General features: G+C 40.0%; 1 protein-coding gene across 42 annotated transcripts in view; it reads right to left on the reverse strand.

Moving 5' to 3' along the window:
• The window catches only part of LOC126283988 (eukaryotic translation initiation factor 4E transporter), a 246,923-nt gene that overhangs the window by 35,610 nt on the left and 196,399 nt on the right, over window positions 1-14,914 (reverse strand). For 27 of the 42 annotated variants that reach the window (XM_049982498.1, XM_049982522.1, XM_049982523.1 and 24 more), the window contains 3 exons: window positions 11,479-11,613; window positions 6,969-7,095; window positions 1,752-1,945 (listed from right to left, as the gene is read on the reverse strand). In XM_049982498.1, the coding sequence (XP_049838455.1) occupies window positions 1,752-1,945; window positions 6,969-7,095; window positions 11,479-11,613 (456 nt within the window). Of the gene's footprint in view, window positions 1-1,751; window positions 1,946-6,968; window positions 7,096-11,267; window positions 11,343-11,478; window positions 11,614-14,914 lie in introns of all 42 variants that reach the window. The other 15 variants (XM_049982509.1, XM_049982518.1, XM_049982486.1 and 12 more) reach the window with 1 other exon arrangement.

Raw genomic sequence — 14,914 nt, forward strand, 5'->3', positions numbered from 1 at the left:
CAAGTTGATGAATTTCAGCTGGCATAACACTGTGTTCAAAAACCCTATTACAGAATGCACTTCACTTTGGTGAACTCAGAGAGTGTCTTAAACAATTTTACAATCACAAACAAATGTAAACAACACAACACAAACCAGCTGCAATGTCATCAGTGAAGGATGACAAACCAGTGTGTCGAGTGCGAATGTGTGGAACTGTGATACTAGTGCTGGGGTGACGACAGACCAAAATGGGAACATCTCATAACATGTAGGACATCAATAAGTACCTCATGACTTTGGCTACTTTATGAGCAACTGGTCAAAAGATATGCAAGAAAATAAACTAATTAACAAAATTGTTTATAATACTCAATTCGGTTGCAATAATGGATTCTGAATGTGCAGACTATCATTTAGCTTCGGCATGTTGACATTGCGAAGGGAATACAAGATGATAATTTACATCTATATAATTCAAGTTTGTAAGAATTAAATGTGGTTCGATTCAGAGTACTGCAATGGCAATTAATACACCAGCATGCATTTGACAAGTTTTTATGACACTCTCTGAACAAATGCAAAATAATGAAGTAAAGGAGTAAAGAATAGATATTTAGATACTGATAAGATTTATATCCACATATATTTAGGGGTATATTTATTGAATATGTGATATGTATACAAAACAATGTAAGGTAAATAATTTTCAATAAGATGGCCAGCGAAAAGTAGCAGGTCTCTATGTTTTTTAGTCACTGTCCTTGGCAGAGTAAAAGTTTTTCATCAGTGTCATCTATATGGGTGAGCCTGCCAAAACTGGGCAGGTGACAAGCCACAGTGATAAAGTTGCTTAGGATGTCGTGTTGTCGACTTTAGCCACAGTGATAAAGTTGCTTAGGATGTCGTGTTGTCGACTTTAGCCACATTGTAGCTGACTCCATTGGAATTGCAGTACAACTGTTAGTGGTGGGAGTTTATTTGATCTTTAGTGGAACTTTTGAAAACACTGCAATTTACTGGAACTGTAACATGTCGTGGTGGTACTACTACTACTACTACTACTACTACTACTACTACTACCACTACTACTACTACTACGATTAGTTGGTGTTCAGCGCTGTTTTATAGTTGCTCTGTACACCTTGCTTTGTTGATCATATCATTTAAATAATTGCTGCAAATCTATTTACAACTGTATGGCTATCTTTTCGTACATGTTTCAGATTCTTTCTTAAATTAAACTGGAAAGTTTAATTAAAACAAATGCATTAGGCTACATCTTTAGCCTTTCAGATCCAGTACCTCATTTGATTTTGTTAATTACTCTGATTTTAATACATTTTAAACACTATGCTTAATTTTATGGAAAATTCACTGACTACTGTGCTAAGAGATAGCAATGCTTAGTTATTTGGGCTAAAAAGCAGTAGTACACAACCCACCCTTAGATATAATTTAGCCACAATTATTTCAGGTTGTGTGTTCACCCAATCACCGCATAGTGCTATCAAAAGGATATCATAGAGCATGCAACTGGTTGCTTGTCCTTATAATAGCATAGTGAGCATACACTGTGTCTTAACTGTAGTGTAATAGGTATGTGGAAGGTATGTTTACACCATAGATTCAATTTAATTAAACAATACACTTCTCATTTTAAACAAACACTACCTTACTGGAAGAGAGAGAGAGAGAGAGAGAGAGAGAGAGAGAGAGAGAGAGAGAGAGAGAGAGAGAGAGAGAGACAGTGTTTCAGTGTTTTTCTGTACCTGCAGATTTTGCTTCACTTCTGTTGCTTGTTGCACTGTTTTCAGGATCCTTTTCAGCTGTCATCTTCCTCAGCACAGAAGTTGGTGTAAAGGCAAGAGGTGTGGGGGATATAAGTTTTGGAGGTGCAGAATCTCCCGTCTTAACTGAATTTCCTCCTGCATTTGACAATGATGACACGTTGGGAGAGAGTGACCTAAAGAAAAACATGAACACACAATTAACAGAGGTGAGTTAATATACTCACATCCAAAAAGTTTTGCATCACCCCAGTTCCCAGAACACGGGAAGATAGACATTGACTGTGGATATTGTATCACAGAGTGTCCCTTTGACTATTCAGAGATGTCACTAAGCCTGCCCAAAGATGTAAACAACCATGCATGAGCAGTGCCTACCAGATGGAAGGAGTCAGACATACGATCAGTTCCAGTCATTCCACCAGGAAGGAGGTACACAACTTGTGTTGTCTGTAGTTCAACCATGCCTAGACAGTAAATACCACAATTCGATCGTGTCTGCATTGTTACTTTGTGCCAGGAAGGCCTCTCAACAAGGGAATGGTCCAGGTGTCTCAGAGTGAACCAAAGCGATGTTGTTCGGACATGGAGGAGATACAGAGAGACAGGAACTGTCTATGACATACCTCGCTCAGGCCAAGGGGATGCAAAACTTTTTTATGTGTGTACTTCTGAGAGATGTGTACCACACCAGTGTTGGCTAAACAAAGGGAGTAAATCCAAAGAGCACAAACAATTCCTATTAATTTTCAGGAACTCTGACAGTAACACTGGAAACAACAGTTAATAAAATGTCACACTAATTCCTGACCCAATTTGTGAAGGTGCAGTAACTTTATCCAAGATATTTGATATTTACACTTTAAATACTTCACCAAAGACAAAACATGGTGAAATCACTATCTTGATGATTATCAGGCATTTCTCATCCATTGATGCCCCTCTATACTTTTCCATTTTTACAAACAACTATATGCATCAATTCTGTTCCTATGTGAATTCACAAGTGGTGTACCAACCTGCCAACCACCTTGCTCTTTGAGATGTTTCATTCATTTACTCAGCAACATGCTCCACAACAATTTGATGTTCAGTGCAGTTAAGTCTTTTCCAATTCGTCTTTTTACCCTAATCCTTTTTCTTGTTTTTGTCTCCCCTACTTATTCCTGACATATATATCAACAACTTGTTGAGAAATCTTGAGTTTTTTTAGTGTTTAACACATTAAAATAATGCCTCAAAGCTATAGTGAAGAACTTTTAATACAGTGAATGCAAACTTTCCATTTCATACCTCACCTCAGAAGTGTAGTTCCCAAAACTATAAGCACTTCAGGTCATTTTTTACTCACCTGAGTATTTCTTTTGCTGTCCATCTAACCACTTTCTTCAACAGTCAAATATAAAAACCTACTAACTGAACTTCATTCTTTTCAATTTACTGATTACACAATTTTTGTGGAGGGTAGAACCAATTTTGAGGTCATCTTTGAAGTCTGCAAGATTAAGCCCTTCTATTTGATGTTAAATTTCATAGAAGTAAGGAGTACAACACAATGCTATTTGCACAACTAAAGTGGTTCAGTTATGTCGTATTAGTAAGTATTCTTTTATGGATCCAATAACTTAGGAACACACACACACACACACACACACACACACACACACACACACACACACACACACACACACACACTCTATCTCTGACAAGGTAAGTTTAAGAAAGTAAGTACAATAATCAAGTTTTTATAAGACCTGACATCAGGCAAAGGAGATACAGCAATCAGTATTATTAATTAAAAACTTAAATAGTATTGATTGCAATGAATATATATAATCAATTTTTTCATTACTGGTCTGGTTGGTTAACAACCATCTTCAAATCATGCAGGATAAAGAATCAGTATCCACATACAGTGCGGGCCACACCACCATTGTTACCAAGTTAAACCATGATTAGTGTCAAATGATGATTATGTTAGCACCATTACATGTACATATTGATTATTTACTAAGAATGATCTTAAGTTGGTTGTTAATCGACAAACCAATAATGAGCAGGTTCTGATGTTACATGTTTTACTGCTATCAAGACTTAAAAAATTCAGCAAGTCCTAACTTTTTCTTTACGTCTCTTCTCAATGCTTCCTCTAAACACTATAAGGCAGCATTCCCAAGAAGAATTTACTTGCAAGAAGACAATATCCAAAACAGAACATCTAAAAATACCTAGTATAAACTGAAGTTTATCACACCCTGCATTCCATTGGTGTAACACGGTCTCAGCAGCACAGCAAAGACAGTCCAAAATTGACTACTTACAGTGTTACAACTCTTGTTGCTTGTTGTTGTCGTGGTCTTCAATTGGAAGGTTGGTTGATGCAGCTTTCCACTCCACAATCTGCTGTGCAAGAGTATCCTCAAATAGCTACAGTGACCCAAACACATCTGTACCTGTTTACTTTATTCATTCCTAGGTAACCCCCCCCCCCCCCCCAACTTCTCCATTACCAAATCGACTATTCCTTGATGCCTCAAAGCATGTACTATAATCTATCCTTTCTTTTAGTCCAGTTGTGCAAGAATTTTATTTTTTCATCAGTTTCATTCAACACAATCTCCTAATTTATTATTCAATACATTAAACTCATCTTTACTATTCTTCTATAGCACCGCATTTCAAAAGCTTCTGTTCTCTTGTTACATAAACTGATTATGAATCACATTTCACTTCCATATACAGCTACTCCATACAAGTATCTTCAGAAATGACTTCCTAACCCTTGAATTTCTATTAAATGTTACATTCTTTTTCAGAAACTTTTCTTGCCATCAGCAATCATCATTTGGTATCTTGTCTACTTCAACAATCAATTATGTTGCTACCGAAATAGCTAAATTCATCTACATCTTAATGCCATTTGTTAGCCCAATTCCAACAGCATCATCCAATTTACTTTGACCACATGTCCTTCAACTTTTAACTGCCATCCAGTTTCTGTACAAGTTTTAAATAGCATTTTGCTGCTTTCATTTTATCCCTGTTATCTGCAGAATTTCAACAAGTGTGTTCCAGTCAAAAGCTGTCTCTAAATGTACAATGCCACATATGTTGGTTTACTTACTTTATCATATCTTTTACTGTAAGTCTTAGTCTCAGTAGAGCCACATGTATTCCCACATTTTTCCAGAATCCAAACAACTTCCCAAGATGATGATCAATGAAGAGCTTCAAGCTGTCCTTCCATTATTCTATACATGATGTGTGTAAGTATTTTACAACAAGCCATTAAACTGGTGGTTCAATAATCTTCACAACAGTTAGTACAAGAATTAATATAATATCTCCTCCAAAGTCACCTATCTTGCACATGAGCTTATCATCGTTGGGTCTCTAGGATTTCAGTAATTCTGAGGGAACATCATGTACTCCATCAAATTATTCTCACATAACAATGAAAATAATCCATTATTGATAATATAAATGGATAGATTAAAAATCTACCCACCAAGTGGCAGCATGGGAAAAAGACTGGAGAGGTTTAGGGAAGGGGTACAATTTAGAGCAGTCACCCAGAACCCCAGGGCAGAGGAGCCTTACCACACGGGATGAGAAGCAAATACTTTGACAGATGGGTCTCCCTTTGATAGTGTGTGTTTTGTCAGTTATAGGAATGGAATAGGTGGCAGTAGGAGTGTGCATAGGCCAAGTCTTGTAGTGGGGACTGTCATAGTGGTAGGAGCCATAGAGCAGGGAGACAGGAGCAGGAGCAGCGTAGGGTCTGACAAGGATACTGTGGCGAGTGGGAGGGCGACAAAGAGCTACATACTGAATGTATCTCATTTCAGGGCATGATCTTAGGAAGTCATGGTCTTGTCAAAGTAGCCGATTGGTACATTCAAGACCAGGATAATATTGGGTGACAAGTGGTGCACTCCGCAGTAGTTTTTTGAGGGATCAGCAGTACCAGGATTGATTGTGATGCCCCAAGAAATCTGCTTTTGGACTAGGCTCTTGGGATAAGTAAGTCCAGTGAAGGCTGAAGTGAGAGTGCATTGCTGTAAAGAGTCTGCATCTGAATAAATGCATTTGCCTCTAATGCCAAGGCTGTATGGGAGGATAAGTTTGACATGGAAAGGAAGACAACTGTCAAAATTTAAGTACTGTTGTTTGTTAGTAGGTTTGACGTGGACTGAATTGGCATGAGATTCAGGAAAGGACCATGTGAAATTTAATTCGGGGAGTCTTTCCTTCTCATACCATCCATTAAGTCTCCCCTACACAGGGTTCTGGGTAACTTTTCTGAACTGTACCCCTTCCCCTAAACCTCTACAGTCCTTTTCCTTCACCCCTCTTCTTCCCCCTTCAACTCTTCTGCCAGAAGGACTCACTGGTTCCAAAAGTTTGTAAAAGTAAATCCTTTACAACACAATACATTACATGCAAAGGGCCACTAATTACAACCAACTTACTCCGTTATGTATGATGGCAATGGTAAACAAAGCTGATAATTGTCTCTCCTCTTTATCCTGTGCAGCAGATCTCCCCTGATCCACAGTTCTGGGCGAGTTTCCAGAAATATACCGCTTTTCCTAGACCTCTCCAGTCCTTATTTTTATACCAATTATTAGCCAAGTTTAAATTATGCTCTGTGCAAAATTGTAGTCAATGTTTTTCCCTTTCAGTCCTTTCTGCCTTCTCTTCCTTTTCCTACTATGAAAGTCCAGTCACCCATCAGACTTCTCCATCTCTTAACTATCTGAATGATTGTGTTCATCTAATTGTACATTCTTTCAACTTCATTATCAGCAAAGGTAGTCAGCATACGAAGTTTTACAAATTTGATCGGCGTTGGTTCTGTGTATCTTTGCTATGATAATGCTTTCACCAAGCTGTTCATAGAAATTTACAAATTATATTTTTAAAATTATGAGAAAATTGTTGGCCATTACTTACTTTCAGGATACTGAATTGTTAGAACTGCAAATAGTTTTGATGCTCTTAAGCTGGGACAGAATCCTTTTTTGTATTTATGTATTAATATTAAGAATTTCACCTCCTGAAAGTAAGCATTCCCAGGAAGTCCACCCATAATTGTAGTTTCGTCTCGCAAATTTTTCCCTTTTTAAAGTTCTGTAGTGCACAATATCTCACTATATTTTTTTCAAGCTAATAGCACAGCTGCACTGTTGTACTTACTGTTGCATTTCTTGCCTTTTTCTGTAATTTTCACGCTGTTCTTCCAACTTCTTCTTTATTAAGGCTGATTGCATTATGTTCTGTGTGTGAAGCTGCAATTCTCGTGGAGAAGGAACACGTGGCACCACTAAAACAAAGAATTATTTGCATAAGTTATGATAAAAGGAATTTTAAAACACAAATATGTTCTTTATATGAGGTCTTTTCAAAAAATTCCAAAAGATTTGTAATTTTGTGTTGGCATCTCATTGGCATCCCTGCACATGACTGTGTTTAATGTGTAACTGCTGGAAGTTCCACTGTTGTATGTCTGTTGGTTATTGTTCAGTGTTGTATTGAGCAGAAAGTTGTGTTGTATATTTGCTCCTCCAACTCTGCCGTCTCAAAATTTGCAATGCGCCTGCATTAAATTTTGCGTGAAACTTAAGAAAACCTTTACAGACACACAGCAAATGATGCAGGAAGTCTTCTAAGCTGTAGTCAGTATTACAAATGGTTCACATGGTTTAAAAATGGCCAGACAGACGTTAAAGAGTTAAAAGATGACCTTCGTTCAGGACACCTTCCGACATCTACCAAAAACACTCATGGTCAGCAGCGACAATGAAATGGTGCTTGTTGATTGAAGACAGACTCTCTCCGAGAGATTGCAGAAGAATGTAACATTTCTGTTAGGTCATGTTCCTATCAAAAAAGATTTGTCCCACGGCTCAGAAGTCTTGGCCAGAAACATCTTCGCATCACAATTTGTGAAGAGCTTTTGGATAGAGCAAATGTGAACGAAAAGAAGAAAAATTTTTGACACATCCAGCTTGACAAAAATACAATACCTGGGTTACAAAATGCAATACTTCAGGCTTTAAACATGATACTTCATCAGCCTATTACGTACGTAAATGTGATTTCATTGATCTGTAGATGAACATGAAAATCAAAATGAAATCCATGTTGAACATCAGCAGTCTTGGTGGATATTGGTTAGGAGCATACATAATAGGACTTCCTCGATAAATTAAGCAGATATGCAACAACTGAAAAAGGCTTCACACAATAAAACTTGTTCCATGTAACAAAGGGAAGAAATAATATTACACACACTGAAAAACATGCTACTTCAACTTCCAAGCCAAGGTTGTGATCTCTCTAGTTTCCTGCAAACAGTCTTGAGAATGTTTTGCCATAAAAGGGACCAGAAGCCCTGATCTTTATAAAAGAAATTAGTCCAAAGAATCATTGTCCAATGATGGATGATCTGAACTCTCTTCTATTTTTCTTTGCAAGGCTGAGAACATGTTCACATTCTGCACTGCTATGGGGTATGGTGAGAAGTAGAAGATTACTCTAGAAATTTGATTATATTTAAGAAGTCCAATGGCACCAAGAATTCTTGATACTTGCATCCAACTGCAATTACTTGCAGCATCTTTATTTGCAGCTGAAGTGTCATCTGCCTGTAAAGTTGTAAACTGCCTTTGAAGCTCATTCACCACCTCATCTGTAGTTTCATTTTCTTCCTTGCATACCATGAGGAAACTTTCCGAAGGAAAAACTAATGGAAGAAAACAGTAAATCTTCAATTTTGTCAAACCTTGCAATTTGAGCATGCTCCAACATGTCATTCTTGAGTGGAAACGTGATGATTTAGTCATACACAGCACAAAAGTAGTTTCTCACTGATGAAAAGAAAAGTGATTTATCTGTATCTTGGAGATCATTCACTATGTTCAAAAACCAAATGCCAATAACTAACTCATTGTCACTTCTTTGATTTTCAATCAAGCTGTACTCTACTTGAAACAGCGAGGAGCTTTTTACAATATTAGGTGTAATGAACTTTGTTCAAAACTGCTTTAGGAACTCCAGTGTAAGTTCCAATAAAAAGTGAACTTGTGGGGAATAAGTCTGAAGAGCAACACTGAATTTGTCAAACACACTACTAGTCACATGAAGGAAAGTGCAAAAGGGTTTGTTCAAATTTCGTGACACCTGATCATAAACATTATTGCCTCACATGTTGTAGCTGAACTATTGCCATTTAAGATGGGTTTGTCACATTTGGAAGAATATGCTATTCTTTTAGCAGTATATGTAGTAGCAGAATGAAGAATTCTTTTCTGATACTCTTTGGATCCACCTTGTTCAACTCTAAGTATTCTGAAAATTGTCAAGCATATGGAAATCTTTTGGGTACATAATATTACTTTCTCTAAGAAGAAAGAGAAGCAGATCGAATGAATATGGATCTCACCCACTTTAAGTTGTAATCTTCCACCAACTTTTTCAACTGGTAGATTCATCGGGTGTCAAGTGCAACCTATGATGACAATACCTGGTTAACTTCCTTCAGAACTGCTGAAAGCCCATTTTTGTGCTCTATCATAAGAGGGGCATTATTAGTACAGAAAGCCACACAGTTGTTATGTTATGGGAATTCAGCTGTGATAACATCAGGTTACATGTATTTCGCCCTGCTGTGCCCCCATCTTAAGCTGGTGTGGACAGCACAGTGCTGACTACTCTTTCCCACAAAATATCATAGGCCCTTAACAACTTCAGATGATACATTTGTTTGCAGTTTTATTTACAATGCACATTTTTGTGTGACCATAGATATGTTTCTTTGCAACTTCTGATGTGGAACCATCATCTTAAAGAACCAGCATGACCAGCCGCACTGAAGGGTACATTGTGATCTTCCTTTCATGTAAAATAACTTACATGTTTAGCACACATGATTTAAGTAATCATTTCTTCCACCATGTGGAAGATTAGTATCAACCCCACACATAGCACAAAAGGCAAATTTTCCGCCCTTTTTTTTAATTTAGTGTACACAGAAAATCAACAGATTATGGTTCTTTAAATGCCTAGAAGTACTGTTTCTTGTTGAATTTATTCATGAATCCTACAACAGGACTAAGAGTATGAGAATGTCCGACAAATGTTTTGATATGTACTTAAACATCAAAAGAAACCTGTATCATTGAATGTCACATAAAATAACAACAAACACAAGGCAGTCAAACACTTCATTGAACTTGTCAAAGCACACACAGCCTTAAACCATTAAACAAACATGACACCAACCCTTTGAATGAATAACTTGCACATGCTAAGAGGAAGAGGAAGAAGGAAAGAGTGGAAAAATGTAATTAGTACTCATATGGTCAAAGAATACGAGTTAAATCACAACAAGTGAATGGAGCAGAACAAAGGATTTGCAGAGCAGAACCTGCGGACATGTATGACTCACATGGAAAAATAATTATCCTGGCTTTGAAGTCAATCCCAATGATGACACGAACATCACATAGTTAAGAGTACTAAACACATCAAAGAATGAGTTATCGACTATCTTAGGCTTGCCTTCGACCCAAGGAAACAAAACAATCAAACGGAAGTGGGGTGATGATCAAATGTTAACGTTTCAAATTTTTGTCTGCGAAGTTTTAAGATGACACAGTCCATCCATAAACCATAAAATGTCACCATTTCTGTAAATTTGATGAATAAACTGTAAAATGTCGTCGGTTTGCATCACGATAACGCACCTGCACATTCATCCCTGTTGGTGCACGACTATTGCACAAAAAATGAAATCACTGTGTTGCCTCATCCTCTTGTCTCCAGACCTGACACCTGTGGACTTTTATTATTTCCCCAGTTGAAAACCCCATTGGAAGGACAGATTTGCAACGACATAAGAAAATTCACAGATGGTGCTTTGCACGATCCAGCAAAAGGCATGCTAAGACAACTTCCAAAAGTGAAAATGGCACTGGGAGAAATGTATCAATTGTGGAGGAGAGTATTTCTAAGGAGACTATGCACAATAAGTAAAAGATAAGTGCAGAAAAATATTGCAGAAAGTGCTCCGGAATTTTTTGAACAGTCCTCATATGCCTATTACCAAATTACATTAAATGTAACTTCAAGTTCTTGGGCATCACAAAATTCTGTCAACATGAGAAGTGAAGTCAATCTTTCATGAAATATGAGGTTTAATGGCGTGCACACCAAATGCCTTTTCTTGCTCTGAATTCAACTACTGTGGTCCCATAATACATTTCCACTTGAATATATACAAACTTTAAATGCAAAACTATTTGCTATTTCACACTGCTTACATTCACTGCAACTCAGATTTAACTACTGAAAGACCCACATTTTTATGATATGAAGAGTGTGTAAAATATACAGAAAGGGAACTATTTTACCATTAATAACAGCACAGTTTAATCTCTAAGATAATACACACCTACTTTACAATACTTAACTAAAAACTTCACAGTGTCTTACCTGGAGGTTGAACAGTGAGTGTATTTGCTTTTACTGTCATACTGGGGGATATTAGTGAAGATCCCTGACAGTATGCTGCATGTACAGAACGGAATAAATTTAATTTAGTTAGTGAGACATTGCAGAGATTACACACACTACGTTTTATTCAAGTAAGGTACCTCTGATCTATTACTCAGAAACATTTAAACCAAACTCAACTGTTATTTACCATTGTTTAAAGGTGAAGGTATTCTAATTTGCTGCTGCTGATGCTGTTGCTGCTGCTGTTGAAGCATCATCTGATGAAGCAACTCAGGAGCTTGACCAGCATGCAAATGAGGAGATGCAGTGCGATGAACTATACCTACAAAATTCAAGTAATTTCATTGTAAGTTGTAACATTACCTATACAGGGTGTATACGTGGACAAAGAAAATAAAATTCCTGAATTTCCTGGTTATAAATACTTTTTCTCCCAGGTGAAAACATACTTTTTCCCTGTTAATTGACAGTACATTTTCTCTATGAACTGTATAACTTGTCCCTTCCTTATACATAGGCGAAAATTTACCAGCGCTTTAGAAAACAAAGCGCAGGGGGGGGGGGGGAGGGGGACATTTTGGAAAGATCTTTGATATGCAGTGACACATACGCTGCATATTTTCGTGTTAGGAAAGTAAGAAGTCGAATTCCACCAAACACCGCCTGTTACTTTCCGAAGCATTGAAATCGAGATTGCGATTAACTTTTGTAAGCCAGTCATAGCTCATGTCACGCGATTTTCACTAGCAGATGATACCAGGTATTCAGTGCTTATGACACGTGATGAAGTCCGCCAATAGCAACATCACTGTTTAGTAGTGCGTACACACAGACAGAGAATGTTAATGGTTTAAATTAATATACATAGTGTTGCTACAAGAAAAGTAAAGCTTTCACTTATAATATTGGTCTATAAGATTAATACGCTGGAAGAGAAGCTAAGCTTTCACATATAATGTTGGTCTTTAATGGGCGTATTAAAATTTAAGATACATCACACAAATGTGCCATTAAAATTTTTAATAACAACATAAATGTCTGTTCTTCTGGGCTAGAAATTCATCTAAATGACTCGTCATCAAAGAGTTTATTTTTAAATGAGAGTCAAACGCTCTCTGATTTAAGAAATTCATCGTACATTCTTGTACGTAGTTCAACGTGCGTAAAAGGAAATTTTCTTTGGTAGTAACCTTTCAAACCACCATTCGGATTATTTTCCGTGACCTGTTAGAAATAGGGTTGTTTCTGCAGTTGCCAGAAAGCGCCAGATGACAGGCATCACTGCACCTGCGCAGCTACGAAGTCGTAGGGAGCCGTATGTTCGTACATGTAAAACATTAAAAGATCTTACATTAGGTCATAAAAGAAACAAGACATTTGAACCTGCAGCTGCTTAGACAGCCAACAGCCACATTTCTGTAGCCAGAAGAGGGAGAAGGTACTACTCAGTGGCACATGCTCATGATTTTGCTTGTAACTGCTAAAACGACTAATGTAAAAAGTTGTGACGTCACACTCATCGGAGGCAATTTGTTGTTACGAATCATTGCATATTTTTCCTAAAGCCTTTGAGAAATTTTTCTGTTGGCAGACACTTGTATGAGCACTGTTTTGTTGCTGTATATGGCGCATTTACTTTGCAGTGTAATTTTTATTTTAGGTTTTTCACTTTTTCATGTTTTATTGCTGAAGTATTATTCTGCAGCAGTGGGATACACTAATATTCTTTGTTAGAGTATCGCTTCTTACCAGTCAAAATTACAAAATTTGATTGAACATAATGAAAAATTCCCGTGTTTTTCCTGGTTTTCTCCCGGATGAAAAAAATTCCAGGATTTTTCCCAGATCTTCCAGTTGTCCCGGGTCGTATACACAGATCTTCCAGTTGTCCCGGGTCGTATACACCCTGCTATAAAACACAGACACTAAGCTCATACTCTTAACAAAAGATTTTAGAACCTAAATTTTGCAGCTGATGTGTTTAATTGAAATACATTTACAAATAAATGTTTTTCCTCCCCTTGAGGTATGTGCTTGCTGACAACAGCATGCAATCATTTAAGCAAACAACAACAATACACTGCATGGCCCAAACAGGATACTTGTCAGCAGAACAAGTTTGAAGTGCTGTCAATACCATCAATATTTCAACAAAACAAACCTGCCAACTAAATGTAAAAGTATCTGGCAACTGTGTCTGTAATAAAAGAACTGAAAACTTCTGAAATAGGAAACCATAAAATTTAGATCATCTAACAACGGTAAATCCAGAATGGAATAACAGTATGGTAAAAATGAATTGCTACTCGCCACCTAAAGGCGGCATTGAGTTGCAGACAGGCACAGCAGGAGGGAACACACACACGAGTGGGGGGAGAGATGGGGGGGTGGGGGGAGAGATGGGGGGTGGGGGGAGAGGTAGGGGGGGAGAGGTGGGGGGAGAGGTAGGGGGGGGAGAGATAGGGGGGGGGAGAGATAGGGGGGGGGGGAGAGATAGGGGGGGGGGGGAGAGATAGGGGGGGGGGGGAGAGATAGGGGGGGGGGGAGAGATAGGGGGGGGGGGAGAGATAGGGGGGGGGAGAGATAGGGGGGGGGGGAGAGATAGGGGGGGGGAGATAGGGGGGGGAGATAGGGGGGGGAGATAGGGGGGGGGAGATAGGGGGGGGGAGATAGGGGGGGGGAGATAGGGGGGGGAGATAGGGGGGGGAGATAGGGGGGGGAGATAGGGGGGGGAGATAGGGGGGGGAGATAGGGGGGGGAGATAGGGGGGGGGAGATAGGGGGGGGGAGATAGGGGGGGGGAGATAGGGGGGGGAGATAGGGGGGGGGAGATAGGGGGGGGAGATAGGGGGGGGGGAGATAGGGGGGGGAGATAGGGGGGGGGGAGATAGGGGGGGGGAGATAGGGGGGGGGAGATAGGGGGGGGGAGATAGGGGGGGGGAGATAGGGGGGGGGAGATAGGGGGGGGGAGATAGGGGGGGGGAGATAGGGGGGGGAGATAGGGGGGGGGAGATAGGGGGGGGAGATAGGGGGGGAGATAGGGGGGGGAGATAGGGGGGGAGATAGGGGGGGAGATAGGGGGGGAGATAGGGGGGGAGATAGGGGGGGAGATAGGGGGGGAGATAGGGGGGGAGATAGGGGGGGGGAGATAGGGGGGGAGAGATAGGGGGGGGAGAGATAGGGGGGGGGAGAGATAGGGGGGGGGGAGATAGGGGGGGGGGAGAGATAGGGGGGGGGGAGAGATAGGGGGGGGGAGAGATAGGGGGGGGGAGAGATAGGGGGGGGGAGAGATAGGGGGGGGGAGAGATAGGGGGGGGGAGAGATAGGGGGGGGGAGAGATAGGGGGGGGGAGAGATAGGGGGGGGAGAGATAGGGGGGGGAGAGATAGGGGGGGGAGAGATGAGGGGGGGAGAGATGAGGGGGGGAGAGATGAGGGGGGGAGAGATGAGGGGGGGAGAGATGAGGGGGGGAGAGATGAGGGGGGGAGAGATGAGGGGGGGAGAGATGAGGGGGGGAGAGATGAGGGGGGGAGAGATGAGGGGGGGAGAGATGAGGGGGGGAGAGATGAGGGGGGGAGAGATGAGGGGGGGGAGAGATGAGGGGGGGGAGAGATGAGGGGGGGGA

This window comes from Schistocerca gregaria, chromosome 8, assembly GCF_023897955.1.
Source record: "Schistocerca gregaria isolate iqSchGreg1 chromosome 8, iqSchGreg1.2, whole genome shotgun sequence".
Taxonomy (NCBI): domain Eukaryota; kingdom Metazoa; phylum Arthropoda; class Insecta; order Orthoptera; family Acrididae; genus Schistocerca; species Schistocerca gregaria.